The sequence below is a fragment of the Brachionichthys hirsutus genome, chromosome 19, assembly GCF_040956055.1.
Source record: "Brachionichthys hirsutus isolate HB-005 chromosome 19, CSIRO-AGI_Bhir_v1, whole genome shotgun sequence".
Classification (NCBI taxonomy): Eukaryota; Metazoa; Chordata; class Actinopteri; order Lophiiformes; family Brachionichthyidae; genus Brachionichthys; species Brachionichthys hirsutus.
This window is the reverse complement of record NC_090915.1, coordinates 2608101-2635935: the sequence shown is the minus strand read 5'-3', so window position 1 is coordinate 2635935 and position 27835 is coordinate 2608101. Positions and strand designations below refer to the sequence as shown.

At 48.2% G+C, this 27835-nt stretch overlaps 1 protein-coding gene across 1 annotated transcript in view; it reads left to right on the top strand.

Annotated features, from left to right (window-relative positions):
• The window catches only part of mast4 (microtubule associated serine/threonine kinase family member 4), a 43582-nt gene extending 16676 nt beyond the window's left edge, over positions 1-26906 (top strand). Inside the window, exons 4-31 of the mRNA XM_068753016.1 lie at positions 1044-1075; positions 3051-3170; positions 4383-4463; positions 9953-10041; positions 12045-12114; positions 12826-12904; positions 13059-13213; positions 13279-13354; positions 13426-13635; positions 13918-14019; positions 14380-14512; positions 15240-15301; positions 15405-15496; positions 15582-15790; positions 15880-16018; positions 16489-16621; positions 16709-16874; positions 17706-17807; positions 18008-18130; positions 18839-18948; positions 19346-19467; positions 19582-19796; positions 19918-20112; positions 20221-20447; positions 20994-21116; positions 21203-21339; positions 21647-21825; positions 21914-26906. Coding sequence (XP_068609117.1) covers positions 1044-1075; positions 3051-3170; positions 4383-4463; positions 9953-10041; positions 12045-12114; positions 12826-12904; positions 13059-13213; positions 13279-13354; positions 13426-13635; positions 13918-14019; positions 14380-14512; positions 15240-15301; positions 15405-15496; positions 15582-15790; positions 15880-16018; positions 16489-16621; positions 16709-16874; positions 17706-17807; positions 18008-18130; positions 18839-18948; positions 19346-19467; positions 19582-19796; positions 19918-20112; positions 20221-20447; positions 20994-21116; positions 21203-21339; positions 21647-21825; positions 21914-24834 — 6402 coding nt within the window. The 3' untranslated portion in view covers positions 24835-26906. The remainder of the gene's footprint in view (positions 1-1043; positions 1076-3050; positions 3171-4382; positions 4464-9952; positions 10042-12044; positions 12115-12825; positions 12905-13058; positions 13214-13278; positions 13355-13425; positions 13636-13917; positions 14020-14379; positions 14513-15239; positions 15302-15404; positions 15497-15581; positions 15791-15879; positions 16019-16488; positions 16622-16708; positions 16875-17705; positions 17808-18007; positions 18131-18838; positions 18949-19345; positions 19468-19581; positions 19797-19917; positions 20113-20220; positions 20448-20993; positions 21117-21202; positions 21340-21646; positions 21826-21913) is intronic.
• Positions 26907-27835: the final 929 nt, after the last annotated feature.

The window sequence follows — 27835 nt, the reverse complement described above, 5'->3', positions numbered from 1 at the left end:
GAAACTCCGTGCCCTTGGTTTTCTGTAGGCAGCAGGAGAAGCCAGATAGTAAGGCCTAATTGATAGCAAAGGGAGACTGGGGCTTAGCGCTTTTTCTGCTGACTGGAGCGGCCGAAACAACTCGGTGTTTGAAACAAAGGACCTCAACCTTATCAGGCCGGTATTAATAAGAAAATGAAATATCCATGGATTATATCGTTGAGATTTGAAGACCCAAACAAAGCCAGATCTAGGGTGTTCGTCTCTGCTCCGTCCTGTAAGGAGGGAGTCGAACAGCAAGCATCTCCTTCCTGATGCTCGGCTCGGCGCGCTGACAGATGCTGCGGCAGCGTCATTTCTGCTCTGACGTGTTTTACTTATTCGTTCCTGGCAGGTGTCGGAGAGAAAATATGGTCTTTGGAGTCTTCTAATGAAGTCTGTCGTTTCTCTTTCCAAGAAGGAGCTGAAGCAAACACTTCCAGGTGTTCAGTTGAATCCACACTCGAGCCTTCGGAATTAAAACACTTGCTCATTTCTCTTTATGCAGTGAATGCCATGTCTAGAGGATGTGAGCAGGATTATCCTTTGAGAAGTAAGCCTGCAAAAAAGCATAATCCCTGAAGAAATCGACGAGTGCATTGTAGGCGCTTTGAACCCTGACCCCTGCGTGTTTCGGTTAGCTTCCGTTTCCATCCATGCCTTCAAGCTCCGTTCAGCTGGTTTTTGATTTCAGCCGACGGATTTAAATCCAGAAATCCTTCCTGCCCGCCCTGCTGGTTCCGGTTTCACACCTGTTTCTGTGATCTCGCTGTGAAGCTGCTGCAGCAGCAACACGGCCGACCGGCGCCGTGGATCGAGTGGGACGTGTGCGACGACAACTAGGCCAGAACAGTGCAGAATTCAATTAGCAGGCTTGTTATTCATAAATAACACTAATATATACTGATGCAATGAGAATTTGGTGAGAGAATGCACCAAGTTGACCCATTTAGATATTTTATTTTATGTACTATAAATGCATTATTCTGTGTAAACTCTTACACCTCCTTTCTTTTCATTCACAGAAGGAACTGAGTCTTCCAAGAAGAGGCAGTTTGTAAGTACAGATTTATTTAAACATGATCATCTGCTGGAAACTGAGAGGTTGGATCATTTCTCTCACCCTCTGGCCTCTGGTGGCATTTTAATGATTTTAACGCACCTTTTCAAGGTGGAGGTGAAGTTCAATATTTAATGTAAAGTAGTGTCTGAAGAAAACCCAAAGGCTGAGAGGGACTTCCGTAGCAGACGTTACCGTCAGACCACCGGCACCGGTTTGGTAACATAGCGATGACGTTTAACGACGACAAAGTCATCAAACTAATCAAATTTGTGTTTAAGTATCCAACAGAATAGAATTAGTCTCCAGAATGACGTACGTGATGCTCAGAAGCACATTATAATAAAGCATTTATTCTCTTGATGGATGTCACGGCCTGCACGTCAGACTGTCGTCACGTTGATGATGACGGGTTCAGGAGATGCGTCAGGAACACAATGAAGTCTGTAGCATATAAATTGCCAAATTCTAATGATGATGACGTGTAATTTGGGCCTTCCGGGCTCCAGGAGTATCAATCTCTGAAATGGGTGCAGGACTGAACTCTGCAGAGGTTTGTTTGTGACCGGGAGCCATCTACTGAGCGTTTGCTGCCATTAACACGCTGGCCGGCGTCAACAGAGCACGGTTAGCCTCCTCCACGTGCTTCGCATCTTAGCAGGATGTTTCGTTGTAAACTCTCCCAGCAGCCAGTGGAGAGATGGGCGTTATCAACATGGGTCCTTCTAGTTCAGCGATTCCTGGAACCTATTTATAAGTTGACCTTAATAACTAAAGGTCTTCTGCTGGGTCCAGGTCATCCTTCACGCGGTGTGTGTCTGTTGTGTTGAACGGATTGGACGGGCGGTTCTGACCGTCGTTTTACTTTTTCGTTCACAAGCAGGAAAGTTTAGCTGAACAGAAGTTTGTTTCATAAAAGCAAACCGGAGCACACGATGACGTCGCTTTAAACACAGAACATTTTGTTTTAGTTCAGTTGAATCCACTCGGTCCAAACTCGTGCAGTATTTGGTTTTGACTTTTTTTTCCTGTTCCCTGCATGCTCATAGTGATAAAGAATTCACCGGTGCACTGGCTGAGGAAGAAATGCAGCAGCTCAGTGTTGTCCCTCCGGTCTGAAACGCCGTTCAAACGTTCTTAGAAGCGTACTGTTTCTCCACAGAGGTTTGACTCAGCCCTCTCTTTTGTCATGCAGCAGCTCGTCCTCAGATGATTTACCTGTCAGTGACTCACTAGCTCATTCATGCTGCGAGCGTGGCTAGATGCATCATGGGTGATATTACTGAGGGTAAACCGCAGCCACTGGCGTCTTCTCTGAATTGTCCTCAAACTTTATTACTTTGGGTTGAGTCTTTAACTGCAATCACACTCCACTCAAACACAAACCCTCACGCTTGGACATTATAAACACATTTTATTCCGAGATGCATCTTTGCACATTCAGCTCATGTCTGTCTTTTATCATATTAAAGCACCTGATGCCAGGTGTGAGTGTGTTCTGCTCCACGCTCGGCCAACGTGGACAGGCTGGTAGTGGTGCATTATGTGTCCTTGCAGCGATGACATCATCGCTGTGGTTGTCGTGATATTGACGGTGTGGAGCAGCTGTCATGGCGACCGCGTGCTGGAAGAGCAGAAAAAATATCTAGATTTTAATTTATTGCCTTTTTTAAATACATTTTTAGCTATGTAGCAAGTCACCAGCTGGTGGTGGGATTGTGGCAGTCGAGGGACACGGCTGTGCATGCGTTGTGAAGGAGCAGGGGGTGTGTACGAGGGGAGGGAAGAAGGGTGTATTGTCCTGCCTCCTTGCGACCGAGGATCTCCTTTGGCAGCTTCAAGGTGGAACGTGCAAAGACCAAAACACGACCTGAAGCCCCCCTTTTTTACCCCTTCTCTTTTTGCGGGGGGAGAGAAAAGCAATCCGTCTCCTTGCGCTGTGGCGGCTGGGCTCGGCGCTTTGTCGGTGCAGGGGGTGCAGGGGGCAGGCGAGCGGCGTGAATGCGTATCATGACCACAATAGAGCAAAGGAGCACAGTTCAGCCATGAAAGCCCAGCGGGAGAGGCTGAGAATCCCGGGGCTGACGCTGGAGTGAGTATTTTTCCTCTGTTCCCATTTTGGGGAGGCAGCATCTCCGCTCTGTCGCTCCATCCATCCATCTGTGTCATGTTTGTCGCCGTCTTTTCGCTGTTGCTATGAGCTCTGTGCAACGTTAGCATGTAGCAGCAGCATCTGCAGCAGGAAGTCTCATGTCAAAAGTCTTCTCGGCTAGGCAACAGCGGCTGCCGTGTGTGTGTGACTGTGGACGCATCCACACATTTGTGTTTTCATGCACGTGTGTGTGAGACACACACGCATAATGTGTCATGATAAGGACTGCCGCAGCTGCACAACAAGCTTTTTTTTGTGTGTGCTGGTGACACACAAGCTCCTCACACAGCTCTGAGTGCTCTGTTGGTGTGTTTGTTGATGCCGTCAATAAGGCGTGTGTTTAAATGGCAGGTCTCCCTTTCAGTCAGAAAAGCTGACATGTTTTCAATTTGGGGCAAGAAGGCGTTTGTCGTGGTGCAGTTCTGATCCGACTGATGAGTGCCCGAATTAAATCTGTTTCGAAACCGTTATTTCTGTGCAAATTTTAGGACATGATGACAAATTTAATCCAAACACAGGAAGCCATCGTTGTGTTAAAATCAATGAGGCGATGCTTAACAACGTTTGAAGCCCGTCGTGGCTAATCCTGCTGTATTCTCATCTCGTGCCAGGATTCCATTTTTTCTAGATGATCATAAGATCAGCGTGGCTCTGAGCCCATTGGTTCATACTGAAGATGTGAAAACTGGGTCACGCATAGGACTTCACTTCCCACTTCATGTCCATCACAGTCCAACGTCGCAGCTTTGCTAGCACAATCTGAGCCATCCATCTTGGTTCCATAAAGAGAAGCACCTGCTTTAAAAACTTAATTTCGTGCTTTCTCTGCAGTAAAACTTACTCGCCTCTAAATGTACTAACGCGCCGCCGCGCCGCCGTATTGCATCAACACAAGGACGGCGACGATCCTCCTGTGTGACCTGAATAACGGGAGTTCGAATGAAAATCATAGCTCTGATATTACAGCCTGTCGGGTTTTAAATGCATCTGAACTGGAACGCCCCCGTTACAGAGCCGGGGGGAACCTGCTCTTTAAACACGATGTTGGTTGTCATGACGGGGTCATTTCTCTTCATGATGCTGCTGCCTTCATGTGTCAGAGCTCTGTGTGACAAAAGAACAAGTATTCACTGCACTCCATTTAACTTCCAGCCTTACTCCCCGGAGCTTGAGCCCCACTCCCACTAGCCCCTGCAGTCCGTGCAGCCCGCTGCACGCGTTCCATTTCTGGAGGTAAGCATGAGCTCTTTAACCGTTTTGTCCTGTTAGCACGTTAGCCTTCATGCGTCACGAAGCTGGAACGAGATGACTCCCCTCCTTAAATCACCTGCCTTTGAAATGACATTGAAAAAGGACACGGTGCTTATGTAATGTTGGCAGTGCCCCCCCCCCATCTTGCTCCTCTCTGTTCTGAGGTTTTGCCCCTCTTTCTTGTGCTAAGTAGGATTTGTGGCATTTTCAATGCGTCAAAGTGAAGAATGCTCTCGATCCATCTGGATGTATCCATTTAGGGATGAAGAATATTCAAAGTGGTAACAACCAGTCTGAGATTTCTTACTTGTGTACTGGAAGAGCTTCAGATGAATTAAGAACACCGTGACCTTTTTATTCCTCGTGTCATTGAGGAGATTATTTCCTTGAGGCTAAACTACATCAGCGATTTATGACATAACCTTCTCAAACTCCACATTTGTCCCATCGGTAGTCTTTGTTCGGTCTCATTTTGGGTGTCTCTTTCAAATAGGCCACACATGGAGGCAGAATAAAATGACCTGACGCACCAATCACACGCCGGCTCCATGTTAACATAATCTGAGATTAAAGATTTCCATGAATATATTAAAAGGTGGATAGTATTCCCTGCAGAAAGCCATCAGATGCATAGTTAATACATATAGTATGATCAATATGATATAGTTTGGATCTTAGCAGCTTCTGTTGGCATGGACAAAAAAAGAGTCCGGTTTGGTTTCCTGCCAGGTCCGTTTGGCTTTGTTTGTGGCGCTCACAACAGTCGAAACAAATATTTAGATTTTTGTATTCATCCTCCAGCTCATTCAAGACATGAAGTTTGACTCATGTCTTTTCAAAACGTGAGTCATCGCCATACAAGGACATGCTGGCTGTTTATTCATTACTTCTTTATAAACATTTTATTCCTTCATGTACTGATAAGCTGTGCGAGAATATTGCATACGTTTGCTTTGTTTCTTTATGATTTTAAGAGTGTTTTCTGATTATTATTTGTTAGATATGTCTCGGACTCGGAGTCACAAACCACACAAAAGAAAACGTCACGATCGATTAGTTCTTTAAAAACACATCATTTCAGATGAATTTCCGCGGGGGGGGGGGGCGGGTTTCATCACAAGATCTGCAAATATTGTAGAAACTAAAAACATTGCTGCGCCTCTTTTTTTTCCTCTTGCGCAGCAGTAGTTCAAAGAGCAGTAAATTTAATGGAAGACATTATTCTAAGTAATTAAAGTCAGTCAGATTTTTGTATAACCCGACTTTATATAGGTATACAGGTATATAAGACAGGTATATAAGACTTTATAAGACGTGTAAACGATGAAGCACCTTTATCACAGAAAGGCCCAAAGAATATCATTTGAGTGACGGATGTTTTTTTTTCTTTATTCCTGAACAACTCGTAAGACATAAAATTATGTAGAATATGCAGGAAAGCTCAGAATTTAATTTTCAGTAGAGTTTCCAGTGATTTCACAATCTCAGTGCTTTACGGCAAATTATATTTCCTGGTATACTGTAATAATGTATAAATACTCTATTACATAATGCAAGTACTGTATGACCCTATTTTATTAAGGCAAAAGAGACTTAGGTATTTATTTTGTGACCTCTCTGTTTGCCTTTGAGCCATCGTTTCTAATGTGGAGCACAGAAACAGAACAAAGCCATAATTAGAGTGAAGGTTGTCACGGCGACCTGTTGGGAGGCAGAATGCTGTTCTCCTTTCTATTCCTTCTAATCAACCCGTCTTTAGCCCACTGCTAAAGAATCAGAACCGGACAGACGGCCCGTACGATTCAACTCCAATCAGCCGAGTGATTTCAGGCTGGACGTGTCGGCCATCTTTCCTTGATCCAAGAGCTGAACTCCGGTTAGTTCATGGCCTCTCACACTTGGACCAGAGTGTTTGTGTGCGCACGTCATTCCTGCAGCTGACCTTCAATTCTAGCACATGCATGCAAGGAGTCAAAAATGCAATTTCATCACTGGACTGCCAAAATGCCAGTTTTTGTGCGATATGTGAACGGAGCTCCTCCGGCATGGCGTTAATGAAAGGTTGGCTGTATCAGGATTAAAGTGAAGCATATAACTGTGATCTCTATTCGTGTTTGGCTGCTTATCAGTAAAGGTCAAAGGTGATGTTGGTCTGTGCAGGAAAAAGGTGTATGCAGTAGTAGTATGGAATTTATTTAAGACACAGACCCATCAAACCTTCGAAGGTGGGGCCAGAGCGGCGTCTGCTGATGATGCAGCACCGGGCCGTCCCACAAGCCCCCCCCCTCCTGCACAGGATGTGAAGTGGTAGGTGCCTGCTACATGATACGAAGCATGTTGAGCGAAGAGAACAGGGCTTGAACGTTTGGGATCGAGAACACAGTCACAGCCAGATGCTAAAAACAAAAAGCCAGCTGGCGTGAGGCGTCGTATCCGTGCAACAGCTGACCTCAAACACACCGTGTGCCATTCGGGGGCCGCTCAGGATTGCCTTTCTATCTGAGGACATTGGAGGACGGCGTGTCCTCTGTGCCGGGGTTTATGCCACAGCTGGCTGCAGATGTGCCTCTCCAGAGGAAGTTTGGACCCAAGGAGGGCTGTTGCAGGAGTACTTGTCAAGACTGCATCCTCTTGAACCCCGGAGGACGTCGCTTCTCTTCCCAGGGCCCCCAGAAGCCTCCCTCAAGCCTCCCTCTCTGGCACGACTCGGACACGATGTCCGAGTCCAGCGTGTGGACGGCACCGTCCAACTTTCACACGCCACGTTTCTTCAGCGGCGCCCGCCTGCGCCGGTCCAAAAGGTAAACTTCAAAACCGCCATCTCATCAGAAAAGTGATTTAGGAGCATCGGAGCAGAAAGAACAATGTTGTCTTGGGCTATCGTTTGAGTTCCATGGGGCCGGCGTGAGGAAGATGTTTCAGTTAGACAGAACCCATCCTCATCCATCGGCAGCTGTCAGGTGTGTTTTCTCTCAAGTCGTCTGCAGCGAAACCATTCGAGCTGTTTTTGTGTATTATTTGGTGGAATCCATGTAACTGATTTATTTTTAATCCATGTTCTGTCCAATTTTATGGTGCAGAGCGGCTTGACATGAAATACCAACCTTGTAAATATTTATATATTTAATGGCGCGTGATAATTCTGTACATTTCCTGATGAACGAGGCGCTAGTCCTCCTTTTTTTTTTTATACCGGGGAGGAAGTTTTTAAAATGCTATTAATAGGGCCGCGTTTGTCGTACGTCTGACTTCCTCAACGACGAGCAGCGGTTTATGTGACATTCCACTTCGTCAGCTCACCTGACGACTCTGACAAGGGAGCGAAACTCACGCAAGCGAAAAAGATTAATCGCGGCTTTTTGTTGACGCGGGTCAGGATCAGACGTTTGGGATTCGTCGGGATTCAAAGTAAATCAAAGTTTGTATCTATTTTTGCTTCCTTCAGAACCTGAAATAACTAAGCTGAATGAAAAAACTGCTTCTGACAGATTCAGATCACTTTGTGATGATGAAGGGACTCAGAAATAAATTTGCATTAAATTAAAACGAGCCGTATTTAACTTTTAACAGTATTTTCAGTCATTGAATAAGATTTTAAACGATCCTCACTGGTTTGAGTCGGGATGCTTTCTGGTAAATCTCCTGGATCTGTTTCAGGAGATCTCACATATCTGCAGTAGGGTATGCGGCACTGGCCTACTTTCTCCCTATCGCCTTCGCCCAGGGCTTTTCTATCCCTCCTATAAAGCTCGGACGCATTTTCCTTCCCTTCACTCAGCCTCAGTTTAGCATCAAACGAGATGAAGAGGAGCCGCGTGTCGTCCTAACCTGTGGTCGTTTCATAGAAGCTGTGGCTTTAGTGTATTCGTGAGTGGCGCTCGGCTGCCTGATGGGAGATCTGACGCTACAAACACTGACGGGTGGTGAGGGTGAAGCAACAAGAGGGTTGATTGGGCAGCAGCATGGCATTCTCCTGGCCTAATCCACGCTGAGAGGGTATAAATAGAGCCCGTTAAATCTGATCCTCTTTGACTGAGCACCTGTGTACCGCATATTATTCACTCCCTCTCGTTCATGATGAATGATTCATGGCATGTCCGCGCTCTTGATCGCAGGGGTTAGCCCGAGAATCCAATTGAGTAAACAAGGATGAATGGAAACCCAGTCAAGATGCTTTTACCCTCCGATTCCGGGACATGAATCTAGATTTTGGCGTGACTGCAGGGCAGCAGCAGGATTACACAGAAATACAAACAGATTAGGATTCCTGCATTTCTGACGTTCTTATAAATCTCTTATTTTGTCCCGTACACTTCGCCTCGATTGTTTCACATTTCTTTATGCTCAGTTGCACTGCACCTGAGGCAGTTGTTGTGCACACTTGGGTGGATGCTACTGTTACCATTCCTATTCCCAAAACAAAAGGGTGAAAGTTTCACGTTTCATTGACTTGGATGCCACTGTGTTAGTTTTTGCAGGAACCTCTATGAGCGTGAGGAACAAGGTTCTGTTGGAAGGATTGTTTTGTAACGCCGGTCAGTTTGCCAAATTCTGAACCAAGTTGACCTCGTTGCTACTAAAACCTTTAAATACATCAGCTGTTGGGAGAAAACAAGAGACCATATCACAAATTGGTGCAGCAGATCTGAGCCGTAACGCTCGACTATGGATGTACCTGGATGAGATGAAGCATTTCTGCATCATCCCGGACTAAATTACACGTCCTACCTCCCTCTCTCCATCATGTGTTTGTCCTGTATCTATACCTCTGGAGTAAAAAGGCTCAGGCCTGTGTGTTATTATTCATCAACGATCTCTTTAGCTCTTTTCTGTTCCTCAAAATGTCATTTGACAGAGTGCTAAAATGTGTGAGGGATCCTGGATGTTCAAGATTCATCCACAAAGTGAAGCAGAGGAACTCGGTTATTGAGCTGTTTGCACAACATCCAGGATTGAAATGGTTATTCCTGAAAAGTGTTTTAAATTCAATTAGAAATGTTTCGGCTCTCTAAGGAGATTGTTTAGCAAGGATGTCATTGAGTCTCTGACCTTGACATGAATTCAGCTTCCTCAGGCGTTATGTCTTGTTCGGACAGCCTCTAATTTGAAAGTATAAATCCAGGACGAGTCATACTTTGAACCCTGAAGCTGCTTTTTCGTTGAAATAGTTCTTTTTTTGTTGTTGTTGAAGGTTAAAAACGGGGCTAGGTTTGTGACTCGCATGTTTGTCATCGCTGCATACCGAACCTGGGTCTAAAGCTTTCATTTCTATTGAACTGTTTCTGTAATAATGACGATCCCTTAGACCAGCACTGGTTAAACATCCTCAGGAGAATTCCTTGCAATGGTCTGAAGCGTGCCCAAATGCGTCTTGAATGATTTAAATAAAACAAACGATGAGGTGCAGATGCAGTCGTAAAAGTCTTGTCCTTAAGTCGGTTGTGAGGTTTGTGATTTGTGTGGTTTCACAGCTGCAGAACGAGCAACAGAAAAAGCCTGATCGGAAGCGGCCAGTCCTCCGGGTTGCCCCGACCTCACTCCCCTCTGTCATCGCTCACAGGTAGGTTTATGGATGACGTGTTCTTATCCATATTAATGTTACAAACACAATAGAGCCACAGACAATACTGAGAGAAACCAGAGCAGCAAAAAGAAGTGGTAAAACCTTTACGATCCTTTCAGGAGTAATCTGTCGGGTCACATCTGTGGAGTTTGGGTGAGATTTGAGCTGTTGAAGGGCAGCGATTGTGCTTTGTGAGGAAGTGTTTGCCTGCTGAGAGGAAATGCAAAGGAGCAGGCGGGGGGGGGGGGGCGGGCCTCATTTACCAAGGGGCGTTTTATTTCCTGCAATTGGGCAGCAGAAACGAGCCGCGACTCCATTTCAAGATGGACTCAGAAAGCCGCAGCGATCTGTCCAATGAATGCGATCAGCTATTGGATGACCTCAGGGTGTGGTTGAGTCGGAACAGTTTTACCAAAGGTAAGATCTTCACTGATCAAAGCCTTAATGCTGCGAGCCGGAGTGCTCCCACATTAACAGTGTTCTTCTAAATGACGGGGGGGTTTTCTCTGAGGGTTTCTTGCAGCCATCAAACCTTATTATTGCTCATAAACCGGGATTTTATCAACATTGATGCCATTATCAATGTTCCATTGAGGAAAAATGCACCATTTCCAAATGATCTCTCAAAAAGTAGCAGTTCAGCCTCAACTAGCTCCCAAAGGAGATTATTGATTTTGCCAATAATCGGCTGTGATTCAGACAATTAGTGGCTCTGTGATTGTTTCCCTGTGTGGAAAAGCCTCCATCGTCACAGGAGGCAAGGCGGTGACGTCGTAGCAACCGGTTAACTGTTTGTATCCCTGATTAGTGAGGAATGTAATTATGAGATTAATGCTGTACCACAGCTTTTGGGTTTTTTACATTAAGAGTGTGGAAACGGGGCAGCTGAAAAACGCATTACTTTGGTGCAGCTACTGCTAGCATGCTAGCATGCATGTTGGTGCAGATTCTCCTGATAATTAAGGTTGAATCTGAAGCATGTTGGACGTCTGAAGAGGTTTCATCCAAGAGGCTTCTTCATAACAGATTAAGTCTTCTGAGGTCATTAAGGTCACGCCCTAAACATTCACACATCTCTAACATTAAACCGCGATCGGTGACGGGGGAGTTTTCAGGTATCACGTTTGAAGTGCTGATGCATCTTTGCATGCTGTGTAGAAAAACATTAGGCTTTTAAAAACAAGCAGGCCAGAGCATTCCGTTTCGGTAAGAGGTGGGATGGAAAGGACGTTAAATCAAACCGGCTGTCTGGACGCTGTCCCTTCATTGAATATGCTGTTGATGAAAACGAGCTGTTGGAATGACCTTATTTTTAACTCTTATAAAACCCAAGCGCCGTAATGTGGATTACTGCAAGATATCAAATAATGAATGTTCTCTCGATGTGCTCCAGTGTCGCAGCCATGAGGTCTTTAAGAGATGCGTTTCGGTCCAGATGAGACTCATTATTCGCCTTTCCAAACTTGTATGAGCCAAATCTCTCATATGGTTGAAATTAAACTGTAAGGTTTTATTTTTTATCATTTTCTTGCTAAAATGGAAAAATACTCGCTGCGTATTAGTATATTTAGTTTTAAATTCGTTGTGAACCATTTTTTCAATTAAATAAATGAATGCCAAATATGCTCTAGCTCCAAATTGTTAGAATTACCTGCTTTGAACTAAATGTACTCGCGTTTGCTGCAAATATTTTGATGACTTCACCTTGATCGTGAGCTTCCTCACAGTTCTGTCCCATTTTAAAGACCCGATCTCTTTCCCAGTAAATAATCTCTGCAGCTTGGTTCCAATCAAACTTCTTGGAAACATTCTTTTACAAGGAGCGGTATCTCGTATTTTCTTCAGCTGTTCCTGGCATAAGCCATTGCCTGAATTTTCTCAGGCTTTATTTTGGCTGCAAATTAAAATTGTGAAACCCGTCTGGCTGAATTTTGTTTGCCTGAAGGTAATTCTTCCTTTTCAATCTCTTTCATCATCATTACTTTGTGTTTTTCTTGCAGGAACGAGCCCACAAGACAGTCCTAGAAACTTTTCCCCGAGTGCCTCTGCTCATTTCTCCTTTGCACGAAGGTATGCACAACCGCAGATCTTTACCTAATGTGCAGACGAACAAATCAGCCGGGATTATTAAATTCAGAGAAGCCATTAAATATTAAAATATTACCAGCAAAGCTTCAACCTCTCGAGTCTATTTTATATTATTTTCTTTCTCAACCCCCCCTTCTTCTGGCATCTGGTTTCAGTTCTCCGTTCAGATCCCTTATTGTTCGGCTAACTTCCTGTTTTTCTGTGGAGGGTAACAATCATTTTGAACAGCAGAAAGAGATTCTCATTCGTCTGTTTCTGGCAGAGCATCAAGATTGTCGGAATTAATTAAGAAAACATCATGTTTATAAAAGGTTTAGAAATTCTGTCTTTCAAAAAGATGTTTGGAAGCAAACTTATTCAATGGCCGTTATTTTTGTTGACAAATATACTATTTATCTACAGTAACCAAATCACACCTGACTGTCTGAGCAGATCAATATCAATGATTTTGAGGTCTGCTTTGGACCTTTTGTCCTTTTGGAAGCGCCAATGTTTCTGATATTTAGTGTTGAATGTACAAACACTCTTGCATTGAACTCTTTAAACTGTTCTTGTGTGATTTGGATAATGGCTTATTTTGCCAGGGGATGAATAAACTTGTTTGTGACTGGATGTTGTGACCCGGTATTCACTTCCAGCGTCCTGCCTCGAAGCGTGACTGTTCTGTTTGTGTTTTGCTGTTGTGTGTGACAGAACCGATGGTCGCCGCTGGTCTTTGGCCTCCCTTCCCTCCTCTGGATATGGAACCAACACTCCCAGCTCCACCATCTCAGTAAGCATCATTCACCCAGTCTGGCACCAAGCATCATTGTCTCATCTAAGACTGAAAAACTGTAGCTCAGATTGTCGGCATGTTTTTTTTTTTTTAATTCCAACCTAAAAACGTGCTTTTTTTCATGTTGAATATATATGTGTTTCATTTCCAGTCATCCTGTTCATCACAGGAGAAGCTGCACCAGCTGCCCTACCAGCCTACGCCCGATGAACTGCACTTCCTCTCCAAGCACTTCTGCACCGAGAGCATCTCTGGGGACGAGTGCCGCCGAGCAACGGCCATGCGTCCACGCTCGCGTAGCCTCAGGTACGTCAACACGTTTGAGCACCGATGGCATTCAGCCGTTGATTTTTACTGGAACGCATTTACAGCCCTGGAAGATCTCCGTCCTGTTACGACCACGAGATCATTATGATGAACCACGTCTACAAGGAGCGCTTTCCAAAGGTAGGGCTCGGCGGCAAACCTTTCCACCACCGTCTCAGGCATTACCGAACACAAACCTTCCCCTCGTGCAGGCCACGGCCCAGATGGAGGAAAGGATCCAGGACATCATCCGCAGCAACTCTCTGGAGACCGTCCTCCCTCTGGCAGATGGCGTGCTTGGCTTTGCCCACCACCAGATAATTGAACTGGCACGCGACTGTCTGGAGAAGAGCCGGCTAGGCCTCATCACCTCCAGCTACTTCTGCGAGCTCACTGACAAGCTGGAGAGGCTCGTTCAGGAGGTGCGCGCATCTGCAGAAACGTCTTTTTAAAGTTTTAATAAAGATGTGCACTTCTTAGATGTTCACAGTTGCCTCAGGATTAAATTGAAGCAGACGATGCTAATTAAGCTGCATTATTGACGTCTTTGCTTGAAACGGGGGGGAAAAGAGACATGAACTCACTTATTAAAATCAGTTTTATTAAGCAAACAAAATGCTTTAATAACAGCCTGATTCCAGTGTTGTCATCAGAATCTAGATTTAAAATTCTGTGATCCGTATGTTTGTGTTTGGCTGCTGTAGTCCACAGAGAGATCAGAAAGCGAAGAGGTGAACTTCATCAGAGAGCTGGTGAAGAAGATCCTGATCATCATAGCACGACCCGCTCGACTGCTGGAATGTCTGGTGCGTTTATATCGCTAAAATAACTGTGTGGTTCTCTTCTTTGGTTGCATAGCAGGATAGGAGAGTTAGCTGTTAGTTGCTAATCAGACTGAAGTTTTTAGCGGCAGGGATTGAACGCAGGACCAGATGGTAATTAACACGACTCCAAATGAAAGTTAATGTCTCTCTCCCCAACAGCTGGACTCGTGATTTCCACAACTGTTTGCTAACATTTACGCCCTATCGACATTAATTGTGAAAAGGCTCCAAATAAAAGTGCAAAAAGCACCAGATTGTTTAGCTTCTTTTAAAGATCCGCGGTCTTCATGAACTCCGGTTTTCCCGACGTAATGAAGCGTGTCTCCTGCTGTGTCTCTCCAGGAATTTGACCCAGAGGAATTTTACCATCTTTTGGAAGCTGCTGAAGGACACGCCAAGGAAGGACGGGGAATCAAAACCGACATCCCTCGCTATATCATAAGCCAGCTGGGACTCACGAGAGATCCTCTAGAAGGTACGGGAAGGAGCACAAAGACAAATGGCTACTGTACCGATGATTGAGGCTATTAAACGTCACACTAAATCTTTATGACAGACGAAATAAAATACAAATTATGGGACAAATGCAGTAAATGTGATCGAACAGGAGGTGAGGCTGTGGAGGGAGGAACTCTTGACTAATGTCCTGAACCGTGTCACTAATGACCCTGTGTCTCTCCAGATTCAGTAACAAATGACATTCATTATGACTAATTAGGAAGGAATGCGCTCCCTGCAGGCCTCAGAGGGATCCTTGCAGATCCTTACACCCCCACCCCCGGGTGTCTCTGGGTTTCGTTTCCCCGCTGCCTTTTGTGCCTGAAGCAAAACTGCAATGAAGGACAGATGTTAAATAGCAGCTGGAATGTGTTTACTGGCTCTCCAGGGGCAACACAACCCTGTGAGAAGCGCACACACGGACCCTGGTATGATCACACACCAAAAAACACACAAGGTGGTTTGCAATGAGCTCCGGTTCTGGAGCGGTGGGTTTCTGGACCATTTAGTTTCCATTCAGATTATCTCATCGTCAGCGCCTCAGACCTCGTAAGTGAATAAAAGCTAATGTTTGTTGTTTCTGATTGTTTGATTTTGACTACTTTTCAACACTGTTCCCTTTCTTTAAAGGCCCGCTCTACAGATCACGTCTGATATGAAGTGAAAGACACTTTATTTTTCTTCATCATTTCATCTGTCTTTAGAAATTGCCCAGCTGACCAGCTGTGACAGCGGCATCGCAGAGACCCCGGAGACGGATGACCCTGTAAGAAACGGGTTTACTGTATTGATCCGGCTCGTCTTTGCTACGGGTGCACCCGCGAGGTAGAGACGTTACCTTGTTGAATTGTCTCTCATCTTGCCTTCAGTCTCAGAGCCTCAGCACGGCCTTGAGGGCTCGGCGTAAACCCTGCGAGCTGGACTTCGAGATGACGAAGCTCATCAGCAACGGCGCCTACGGGTAAGGACTTTTTATTCTGCGCCGGATGAGCTCGCGTCCTGTGTTCGCTGCGGCCCCAACGGGGAACTGCTTGTGTGTTATCCAGAGCTGTTTACCTGGTGCGGCACAAAGAATCAAAGCAGAGGTTCGCCATGAAAAAGATCAACAAGCAGAATCTGATTTTGAGGAATCAGATCCAGCAAGCCTTCGTGGAGAGAGACATCCTCACCTTTGCCGAGAACCCCTTTGTGGTGTCCATGTATTGCTCCTTTGAGACACGGCGACACCTGTGCATGGTCATGGAGTATGTCGAAGGTCAGCAGCTGGGTGTTGTTAGCGCGTGGAGCTTTAGCTGAAAGGTGTGTCCCATGAACAATGATTCCAGTGTCCATTCATCTTCGCAGGTGGAGACTGTGCCACTCTTTTGAAGAACATGGGTCCCCTGCCGGTGGACATGGCCCGGATGTACTTTGCAGAGACGGTCCTGGCTCTGGAGTATCTTCACAATTACGGCATTGTACACAGAGACCTCAAACCAGACAAGTGAGAGACCTCGCAAATTTTAAAGTGGCTAAAAATCAATATTTTTTTAATTTACAGTGAGATGATCACCTGAATCTGCAGATCGCCACAGCTCTGCGGGGGTTTTATATCTCGTTGCTTATCTGGTGAAACACGAACACTTTGTTTCAGCAAACAGAGTTTGGGACTGAAACTGAAAACTGAACTCAAAGGCAGATTATAATTTATTTTTCAGTAAGGTGGCCACAAACAAAACTCAGACTAATAAGAGCCAGAGGGGTGAATCTCAAACAGTCCTGCAAATAAATTAGTCAAAATCTGATTATTTTAAGTGGATTCCTTCGGGGAATTAATTAGAATCTGACTGCAGGAATGTTTTTCTTTGCATCGTTGACTAAAAGGCTGTTTGAGGCGACGAGTCCTCAGAATATCATCCACATACTATCGATGCTAGGAATACGTCAGTAATCTAACGATGATCTCTTCTTCAGTTTACTGGTTACATCCATGGGACACATTAAGCTGACCGATTTTGGGTTGTCCAAAGTCGGCCTGATGAACATGACCACCAACTTGTACGAGGGACACATCGAGAAAGACGCCAGGGAGTTCTCTGACAAGCAGGTTGGTCTTATTCAATGGCCGACAATTGAGAACGCTGCATTTTTACGCAAGCCGCATCGTGTTCGGGTTCACCGTGCGTCTGTGCAGGTGTGTGGAACCCCGGAGTACATCGCCCCGGAGGTGATCCTCAGGCAAGGCTATGGGAAGCCGGTGGACTGGTGGGCAATGGGAATCATCCTCTATGAATTCCTGGTGGGCTGCGTGCCTTTCTTTGGAGACACGCCGGAGGAGCTGTTTGGACAGGTCATCAGCGGTCAGTGTTACCTTGCAGTCCTGACGAATACCTCCAGTTTGTCCTGATATGCTAGTCTCACGGTGGCGAGCATGTCGGGACAAATTCCCAAACCTCCCTCAAGTATGAATTAAACATTTAAATAAATTGAGTTTATTGGAGAACAAGATCTCCCTGCCGGGCAGCTCGAGGATTCTGCATCGACTTCAGACCGCCTTACGATGAATTCACTTTGTGCTCTTCTGGTCTCAAGGTGCCAACAGCGCAGCAGAAACATTTAAACGGGGAGAACAAGAGCTTTTATCTTGTCGCCGAGACTATTTACAATCCCCGGACGAACGGTCTCTCTCCATGGCGTCCGAGTAAATGGCGTGCCACGACTGATTTGATTTGCTCTCAATCAAACGGTGCCGAGTCTCTGAGAGCGACCGTTAATTAAAGGGGTGCGAACACTGAATGCATGCCACCCTGGCCTCGGGCTGCACATACATATTCATAACTCCCCACCCAAATTTGATTAAAATGGGGGCAAACTGTGCACAGAGCAGACAATCAGCATGAGACAGACACGCTTTGCTTGCTGTTTCACCGCTTATCCACCAGGCTTTTCTCCGGGGGGCTTAGAACGCGTGTAAATGGTCTCCTGCAAACGTTATGCGGACACCGTTGCTAGAGAAGAGTCAAATAGATAGAGAGTGGCAAATTTCGCACGCAGAGTGGCTTTCTTCATTTACAATGTGCTTATCGCCCATTTAAATGCATTGAAAAATGTATAATGTATATATCAGCTGAGCTTTGAGTGGCTTCTACGTTGTTTGGTTTTTATTTAAACTAAACCTAAACTGGTTCCAGACGAAATCAACTGGCCTGACGGGGAGGACGCCCCGCCGCCTGACGCCCAGGAGCTCATCACCCTGCTGCTCAGACAAAATCCTCTGGACAGGATGGGTGCAGGTATGAACACGGAGCGCAGACACGCCACGGCGCTGCCTGTAACTCGGGTGGGACGTGACAAGCGGAGCAGGCAACAATAAATCCCCGTGTGATTGTTAGAACCAACAACAATCCTTTAATCAGAGGGATGCATGTAGCCGGTTCACTGTCGGTGTGTTTTATTCACACTAGGCGTTCACTCGTGTTTATTCCATCTGCAGGCGGAGCTGCCGAAGTCAAACAGCATCAGTTTTTCCACAACCTGGACTGGAACAGCCTCCTGAGGCAGAAGGCGGAGTTCATTCCTCAGCTGGAGTCCGAAGATGACACCAGTTACTTTGACAGTGAGTTACAGCCGTCAATATGCACCCCTGATGTGAGCACAAACATCAGAATAGCATTAGCTTAGCATTAAATCTACTTTAATTGGCAACATTACAGCATCTTATGGCTCAACAGGAAATTGTACTTCCAAATGTAGGCATGAAACAGATGTCAGGCCCCGCCCCTTTCTTTAGAAGTGTGCTTGGAGAAGTGAGCGCAAAAGTCCCGATAATTTATGCCAAAGACATTTTTACGTCGAGAAATTACTTTGATCTTCATAAAACTGTCAAGAAAATCTACAATCGAATATAAAATATTAACACCTGCATTATGAAATGTCTTCTTTTATTTGAGGTAGAAATGAGCTACGACTTCGGAGCTGCTCTTTGCGCCGCTGACGGAGGGAAACGGCTTCAGATTACTTTGTTGAGAAAAGTGCAAACAAACACATTTTTAACGATTTCACTCTTAAATTCTGGGTCGTTTCTGGATTAGCCCCGCGAAACAATAGAGCAGTGTTTTGTTTCCACAAGCACAATGCTTTCACTCCGAGTACCTGACTGCAAGTGGTCTCTTCTCCATGGCAACCAGCTAAACCTCATGGGAATCGCAGTATATAGACCGTCCACCGTGACAAAATAACAGGTGAAACGGTTTCACAGGTTTAAGACCTGTAATAAAGAAATGAAAATAAAATGATCTGAATCTAAATCTTTTATCGTTTGCAGCTCGTTCTGAGAGATACCATCACCTGGAGACGGAGGAAGAGGACACGAATGACGAAGACTTCAATGTAGAGCTGCGCCAGTTCTCCTCGTGTTCGCACAGATTTTCAAAGGTTTGTCCTGAATCTCACCTCCTTTTTAGAAATCCAAAACACATTAGCATGTAGGTAAGATTCTGTGTGGAATAAAACATGAGCAGCGCTTTTTCATATGGAAATTTCATTTAGCATTTATTTTTCTGCTTGCAACTCACATCTGTGTGTGTTTTATGTTTGGGTGAAACAAGCTGGGAGTCGTTGCGGTGTGTTGCGTTACACTCTCCCCTCTCCCATCAACACAAAGCCTAACAGCGGCTCAGAAAGCAGCAGGGCATCTCAGAGGAAGCGTCTGAACCTCTCCCTGGGCGGCACCTGAACTCCATCTTTATACGACCCGATGCGGTTGGATTCAGCGGCGGCGATGCGGCGTTCCTGCCGGCTCGTAACGCTGCTCGTTCCGCGTTTCTGACAGGTTTACAGCAGCCTGGATTTGTCGCGCGGACACTTGGAGGAGAAAGGAGAGACGGAGGGGAAGAAGAGCGAGAGCCCGCTGACGGTTGACTCGCTCAGCTGGACAACGGACTTTGCTGATGTGTACGTTTGCCTTCATCCTCGACTTCATGAAACCTCGCAGGTTCAGATCAGGGTGATGATCTGATCGGATCAAATCTGCGTATCTGATGGCGACGTGCTCCCGCTTTCCTCCAGAGCGTCTCTGCCCCACTCGACAGACACCGACGCTGGGAATCGGGGCCCCCGGCCCAACTTGCTGCCGAAGTTCGCCATCTCGACAGAGAGCGAAGGAGACGACACGTCAGACCTCGGCCCCCTCAGCAAGACCTCCGTCTCTATCGGGGAGCTCCCGCGGGATGAGCCCGACGCCACCACTCCGGGCAGCACCCGCAGCGGAGCCACGCTCTCTGGTAGACGGTGGCGTGATGCTAGCTTGCTGCTTCCTGCTGCTTCATAGTCACTACGCAGACATGAGAGAGGCCATTTCCATCCATGTTTCCTCAGTTCTCGCTCAACGTTTGTGCTTAACAGGAAGTTTCTCTGAACATCTGGACCAGCTGACACCCAGAGGTGAAGGGGAGGAGAGCCCAGACGGTGCCAGCCACGCCTCCGGGGGGCCTCCGACCAACTCCCTTCAGCCTGAAAGCGCCGCGGAGAAGACGAGAGCTGTCCCGAAAGTCCCAAAGTCCGTGTCGACTGGCGCTTTGTCCCTTACAATCCCCGGCGGTGAGTTGGTTCCACCCGCAGCAGGAGCGCCGTGACCCCGTCGCCGTGGATTCAGAGCAACGGATTGATCCAGGCTGCTCGGGTCCTGACTGCGTGTTATTCTTCCAGATTTCTTTGGGGTATCTCCGCTGGCCAGCCCGCTGTCTCCTTACTCCCTCTCCTCAGACCCCTCCTCAAGAGACTCCTCCCCCAGTCGAGACTCCTCCCTCTTCGCCGCCAACCCACGGCAGCCCGTCGTCATCCACAGCTCGGGGAAGAAGTTCGGCTTCACGCTGAGGGCGATCCGGGTGTACGCCTGTGACGGTGACGTCTACACCGTCTACCATATGGTCTGGGTAAGGGCCGCGATCAGGGCGCTTTAAATAAACACGGCGCGCGAAAGCGGCCAATCAAATCAGAGCGCGAAATAACCACCAAATGGAGACTGTTGGTTTAAGTTTATACAATCGGAGAGTGGAAAAGGGATGAAAGCAAACATTTGTTGAGTTTAAACTGTTTATTTTAGCGATTAACCATCCACAAAGCTATACAACCGAAAAGAACCAACACCCACCGACATCTGGTGTTTATTTTCACCTGGAAAAGACACCGTTGGAATCCATCTCCGAGTTAAATAACTCATTCGTGATTTCAGCGGCTCCGCCTCCGAACGCCGGCGGTGTAAACATAACACCCAGGTGGATAATCCCCCCCCCCCCCCCCCCCACGGTTGCTGGAGCGACGCTTTAACACGTGTTAAAGTTCAGGACGGTGGCGTGCAAATACTTTCCCATCCAAGCGCGTTCAAGGAGAGATCAAAGGAAGCGACCGCTGCAACTATTCTGAGCGTGTTTACCAGCGTGATTGTTGTCTGCTCATTGGCTGACGTCTCCGTCACTCAGAACGTCGAGGAAGGAGGATCTGCGCACAAAGCAGGGCTCAAGGCCGGAGACCTCATCACGCACGTGAACGGAGAAGCGGTTCACGGCCTCGTGCACACCGAGGTGGTGGAGCTCCTCCTCAAGGTGGGGAGGAATCGTTTTCATCTGCACTGCAGCTCGGGTTGATCCCGACTCCTTTAACGGCTCGAGTCTGTCCTTTTCGTTTTCAGAGCGGCAGCAAAGTGGCCATCTCCACAACCCCCTTCGAAAACACCTCGATAAAAACCGGCCCGGCAAGGAGGAACAGCTACAGGAGCAAAATGGTCAGATGTGCCAAGAGGCCGAAAAAGGAGAGGACGCCGGAGAGGTGCGAAACGTCTCCGTATACTTCATTAACTCGGGAGGCTCCTCCTCCACAATGTTTCTTCATTTTCTCCCTTTGATGGGGAGTATCGGAGTTTTCCCAGTAGGTGCATTTGAATTTTCCCGTCTGAAATGATTTTATCTTTAGACCAGACCCGTGTGAGTCGGTGCTGAGACGGATCCGGGACCGGAGAATTCAGAATTCCTGGTGCAGACAGAAAGTGCCAGGAACATTTCATGATGTCATTTGCACAGTTTTATAAAAGAAGGAACTTCAAATGGCTTTCTCCTTTTGTCTCGTGGTTTTCCAGGCGGCGCTCCCTGTTCCGGCGTTTCGCCATGCAGCCCTCTCCTCTGCTGCACGCCAGCCGCAGCTTCTCCTCCCTGAACCACTCCCTGTCGTCCGGGGAGAGTCTCCCCGGCTCCCCCACCCACAGCCTCTCCCCCCGGTCGCCTACCTTCCGCCCGGCGCCGGATTTCACACAGTCAGGTCGGAGTTTAATCGGAGGTGTAGCCGTTTGCATCTCTAACGTACTCTAAATGAGGAACGTTGTTGTTGTTGTTGTTTTAAACGGCAGGTGGGAACTCCTCCCAGAGCAGTTCTCCCAGCTCCAGCGCTCCGAACTCCCCTGCAGGCTCCGGTCACATTCGCCCCAGCACTCTCCACGGCCTCGGCCCCAAACTGCCGGGTCAAAGGCTTCGTCAGGGGCGCCGCAAGTCCGCCGGGAGCATCCCCCTGTCCCCTCTGGCTCGTACACCATCTCCCACCCCGCAGCCGCCGTCTCCTCAGCGCTCCCCCTCTCCTCTGCTCAGTGGACATTCTGTGGCCATTTCCAAGACGGCACAAGGCTTCCCAACCAAGATGCATTCCCCACCCACTATTGTGCGCCATATTGCGCGCCCAAAAAGCGCCGAGCCGCCTCGTTCCCCCCTCCTAAAGCGTGTCCAGTCTGAGGAGAAGCTGTCTCCCTCTTACATGGGCGATAAGAAGCACCTTTGTCCCAGGAAACACAGCCTGGAGGTCACCCAGGAGGAGGTGCAGGATGAGGAGCTGAGGGACGTCCTGCAGAGCGTGGAGGAGACGGCCTGCGATCTGCCGGCGATCGCTCGCGTCCGACCCGTCGAGCAGGGCTGCTTAAAGCGGGCCGTTAGCCGCAAGATGGGCCGGCAGGAGTCCATCGAGGAGCTGGACAAGGAGAAGCTGAAGTCCAAGATGGTGGCGATGAGACAGGACTGGTCAGAGAGGAGGGAGTCTCTCCAGAAGCAGGACGCCCTCCGCGAGTTGGACTCGTCCTCCCTGTGTCTGGACGATGGGGATCAAAGCGTTCTGACCAGAGCCCAAGGCAGGAGCAGCCCCGACTGTGGCCCTCTGGAGCCCAAGGCTGCGAGCGCGACGCTGAAAGACGTGCTGTACAAGAAACTCACCACGCGGGTCTCCGAGGGCAACGCAGAACCGTCCGGAGGCGAAAGCGACGGCGGACTGAGGTCCGCTCTCTGCTCTCTTCACCCGGAGAGGCAGCACTGCAGGCAGGGAAAGGATTCCATGAAAGCCCCCAGCATGGAGTTCACCCGGAAGAGGCTGTCGTTTGAGGAACGGGAGGACTGCCTCCACTTTGGCTCCACCCGGTCCAAGAGCCTCCAGCTGGACGCCGTGTCTCACGACCACATGAAGGCAGGGCTGGGGAGTGTCCACTCCAGCCCCGAGGGTCTGGCCTCCAAGATGTTCTCCGGCAGAGGAGAGAGCGCCGTGGAAAAGCTGCAGCTCATCTCCTCGGCCGAGACTTCGCTTCGAAAGACCTCGTCCGAATACAAACTGGAGGGACGACACGTCTCCTCCCTCAGACCTCTGGAGGGCACGCTGGACATCGGTCTGCTCTCGGGGCCCAGACTCTCCAAAACGGAAACCTGTTTGTCCAAAATGGTGGAGAACTCGAGCGACGGCGTTCCCGTCATTCACCCGATTTGGCTCCAGAGCCCGATGGAGAGGCAGATCACGATCCCCCAAATGAAAACGGCAGACAAGCTGAAGTCTTGTTCCCCGAGCCCTGAAGCCGTTTCATCTCTGAGCGTCGCGGTCGCCTCCAAAGACAAAGCCAAAGACAGAGTGGAGGCGTCGCCATTTACTGTGAAACAAGAGGGCCGGACGGGCATCAAGGTCGGCGAGCACAGAGGCCCCCGACACGGCGCTCACTTCTCCTCCTGTGGGAAGACGCCGTCCATTCGGGAAGTCAGCAACGAGGATCAGGAGGATGAAGCCGCGCCGCACGCCACCTGGCTAAAGCAAGCAGAGGCCTCTTTGACTCCGCCCGAGCCGGAGGTGGACATTACAAAGACGGCTGCCAGCGATCCGGGACCGTCGCCACTGGAGCGGGAGATCAACTGTGGTTCAGATGCAGAGCCGGGAGCGGCAAAGAGCCCAAACATGGCCGCCGCTGCGTCTACAGAACAGCAGCCGCCGCCGCCGGACATCTGCTCTTCATCTGTCTCAGCAAAGCAGGAGAAGACCTGCAGCCTGAAACCTGAAGGTCAGGGCGGCGAACAAGCTAACGTGTCACCGGCGAAGTTAGACGCCGATTCGGGCGACTCACGCCCGGCAAAGGGCGACGACGCGACAAAGGTAGAAGCGACGAGAGAAGTTGTCACACTGAGCAGGAAGAAGACTGAAACCATCTCTGCTGGTGCGAAAGAAACGAGGAGCAGCGTGAAGGAGGAGCCGCTCGTGGGTGGGTCCACGTCCGACTCGCGACCCGTCGCTGTGGCAACGGAGGAGACAAAAACACCCGAAGTGAAAGCTCGCTGTTCGTCTCCCCCCGTCTCGCTGAAACACTCGACGTCAAACGTTCGACCTCCCAGTGACCCTAAACGGACGTCTGCTGGAGGCGGCGTGAAGCGGGAGGAAGCGACGCACGCCGTCCAGCCCGGAAGCTCTGCAGCGACAGTCGGCTCCGCCTCAAAGACGAGACCCCTCCCTGCTAAAAACGTCCCTTCGTGTCCCGCTCTGAAGACAACACTTACTAAACAAAGTCCTGATGCCAAACAAAGAGACCGGTCGCCCAGAACGCCGACGCCAGAGTCCAAACCAAAACCCGTCGCCGTGCCTCCTCGCCAGCCGCCATCAGACGTCCCCCCCCAGCCGGAGCTTCCGTCACTGCTGCCGAATCCCGCCACAAAAAAGGAAGTTCACTCCGCCGGCGGCGGCGTCTCCGCCAGGATCCCCTCCGGCTTGGCTCCCCCAGAGACCGTCAGCAAGGTTTCCAAAGAAGGCCCCAAAACTGAAGCACCGGCACCAGACAGCCACAAGGGCCCAGATACCGGGATCACCACCGCCGGCAAGAAGGAGCTGGCTGAGAAGAAGAAGAAAGACGCCGTCCAGGAGGTCGCACCTCCGCCGAAAAACACCAGGCGGGACGCTGCGTCCCGAGCCGCTCCGAAAGACGCTCCGGACAAAGACTCCGGCAGGAGCAGGCAGAAGGAGGCGCCGCGTAGCAACAAGAAGTGAAGCGGGAGGAGAGCGTTAGCGTGGCTTTTATTTTTCCGTTCAAGCACCGGGGGAAGCTGTTACGTGCCGATTTAAAGAAAAAAACAAGTGTGCGTGCTTTAAATATCGCCCGGTCCGAATGTAGGAAATCGCTTTCTGGTCTTTGGTGAAGCATTTTAAGTGAATGTTTGCTTTTGTGCAATCCTTGGTGACGAGATGGAGGCCGTGCCGTGGAGACGGCGTTCAGCGGCACGCCTTTTAATGCAGGAGAGCGCACGACTGTGCGATCCAGCAGTTACATCCCGATTGTCCCTCGTAGGCAGATTTATTTTAATTATGGTGATTCTTTTTCACAGTGAGGGGATGCAAACAAAAACAAGGAAAAAAAATGTCCACAGATCTAAATATCTTGAATTAGTGAAGGGGGTCTTTGGGATTACAGGCACGCTAGGGTGTTTATTCACATTCCTCGTGACATCTGTACATACGTTTTGATTTTTATGCAGCGGGGTGTAAATATATCGCTGTGTAAAACGGGCTTACGTGATTGTTGCTTGTATTTTATGTAGCGGTTTAGCGGCGGCGTTCGTTCGTTTAGCGCAGCATCGTGTTCCGCTCGATGACTCTGTGGTCCAAAGTAAGCTAGCGGTGATGTTTGTCGCTGAGACGCGTTTTCACGTGATCCAAAATGTACTTGAAGATAGAAGTCGTTAGGGGGGGGGGATTACTGGGTGGTTTCTAAAAGATGTAGCATCGAAAAACAAAACTGTGAGGGATGTCGCCATTTCACATGGATGAGTTGTGAGGTGAGAAAGTGACCACAGAGTGAAGGTTTGGACAGACGTCCATGTCGTCAACATCAGGTGTGTCTGAAATACTCGCCTCCACGCCGAAGGACGGCAGTTTGTGGTTTCACAGCAACCACGTAGGCTCTGAGCTCAAAGCATTAAACATGCCCCCCCCCTCCCCCCAACTGAGGAAGGGGCGATCTCATCGAGATACGAGCGTTCGCCCATTCGCTTCAGGTTCACGCTGATGCTTTTAGCTTTTTGAAACGAGTCCCCGTCTGCCTCGCGTGTTTAGCAGAACAAAGTAGATCCGAAGAAACCATGTTGGAACTTTCTTTCTTTTTGGGGGGGGGGGGGGTGTAATGTTCCTTTTAAAGGATTCAAACATGTTCTCTGTCCTGATCTTCGGCATCTTTTGTCCAGACATCCGTTTGATGTCGCTGTGCATAAACTCGGTACTTATAGAAGCTGTCTGGTTCTGAAAGTCACGCTAAGCTGTCGATGCCTTTAAAGTCCAAGTTCTAAAGGGAACCGGAGTCGCCTCGGACGCTCCGTATGTAATCCAGCCGTTAGCTCGTCTGCTACGTTAACTCTACGCCGAGTCAAAAAAGACTTCGTTCAACGCAGAATGAAACCGAAACGCAGGAAGTTGGTCCGAGATTTTATTGTTCAAACAATCTGATGTCTATTCGCTTCAGATATTGTAAATGTGTCGCCAATGTTATTGTGAGAGGAAAAATTGCACCTTACTCTTTGCCAATATTCAGTTTAGAAGGCGGGAAGAACTGGTCGCTGAACCTTCTACTCGTCCTGACTTCAGATTTAGACGATCACTGAATTTAGTTTTAACAATCGAAAGTTGTTTTTTTCTTTTTCCTGTGATAACTGACATCTAAATCCTTGAAGCACATTCGTTGTTTGTTTACAAAAGTATCATGGCTGCATATTTTGTATATTGTTGATTTGCCAAATCCATGTTGGGTGTCACAGATGTTGTCGTTTTCCAGTGGTGTCCTTCGTCCCGAGGACGCTTGAGGACGTGTCCGTGCAGTATCGGTGTCTCCGTGCGTTTTTTGTCTGCTTGTCTTTGTGTTTGGAGTTTCTTTCCTCTGTGCAGAAACTAGTATTAAATGAACTCGCTCACGATGGTTTGTCTTTTAGAATTATGTGCAATAAAAGTGTTATGAGTTTTGTAATTCACCCAAAGGGAAAGCTCTATGGATGTCATAGCTGTTGTACATTAAAACAGATATTTATACTTCTAATGTTGCGTAATGCTGAAAATAAAATGGTATTATAAATGAATCCTCCCATTCCTGGTTTTAATCGACGTAGATTCGATGCACAGCAACAAACCTGAACGTGTAAAATAAAAATAAAGAAGCTATTTGCCTGCTTAGAGAAACAAAACGAATCCTTTATCCCTATCCGTGCAGTACCGCTGATTACCAAGAGGGGGCGGCATCTCTCCGTCCCGAGTGCGCGCTCGTTTGCGCGTCATCCCGGGTTTAGGATGAATCTCACCCCTGCGGATTAACCGATTCTGATTAACGCGTAAAGGATACAAACGGATCAACGAGTGATTACTCAGCAAAAAAATAAATAAATGCATTTCTGGATGCCTTCATGTTGCGCGCAAAAGTCGTGTTTGCGTGGGCGCCCCCGCACGCAGGAGTCTATGCGTGACTGTTTTACATTAAATAAAGGAGTAACGCTCCAAACTGCGGGGCGCAAGTCGCGTTTTCTCTCCACGCCGGATCGACGCGCTCCGGCTGCGTTCGCTTCGCTGCTGGAATGCGTTCAAGTACATTCTGTGACTTTGTGGGAAGCCAAATGAAAAAAGCTCTCCGGCCCCGGCGCTCATATCTCATTGTAGCAGGGGACACCACGGGGTGAATGTGCTGGAGGCCACCACAGGGTGTCGCCCTCTCCTGGGGCGCTTCTCCTTAAAAAGGGAGTGGCTGTTGGCCAAGATGATGCCAATTTCCTGTCGGGTGACCAGATTGTTTGCTGGGCCCACATGCATGGTCGAAGCATCTGATGAGCTAAGCCGGTGAATATTTTAATATGTTGATTTTATATATCATGTTTTAGGTTTTAAGTGTGTTTTACTTGATAGGGTCTGTTGAAGACCGGAGTGATTCGAGCTCGGATTCGTAAGGGTTGAATGACTGGGCGTGGGAGAACGACGCCTCAGGTATGCGGCCTTTTAAAGTTTTAGACATGTTTTAGGT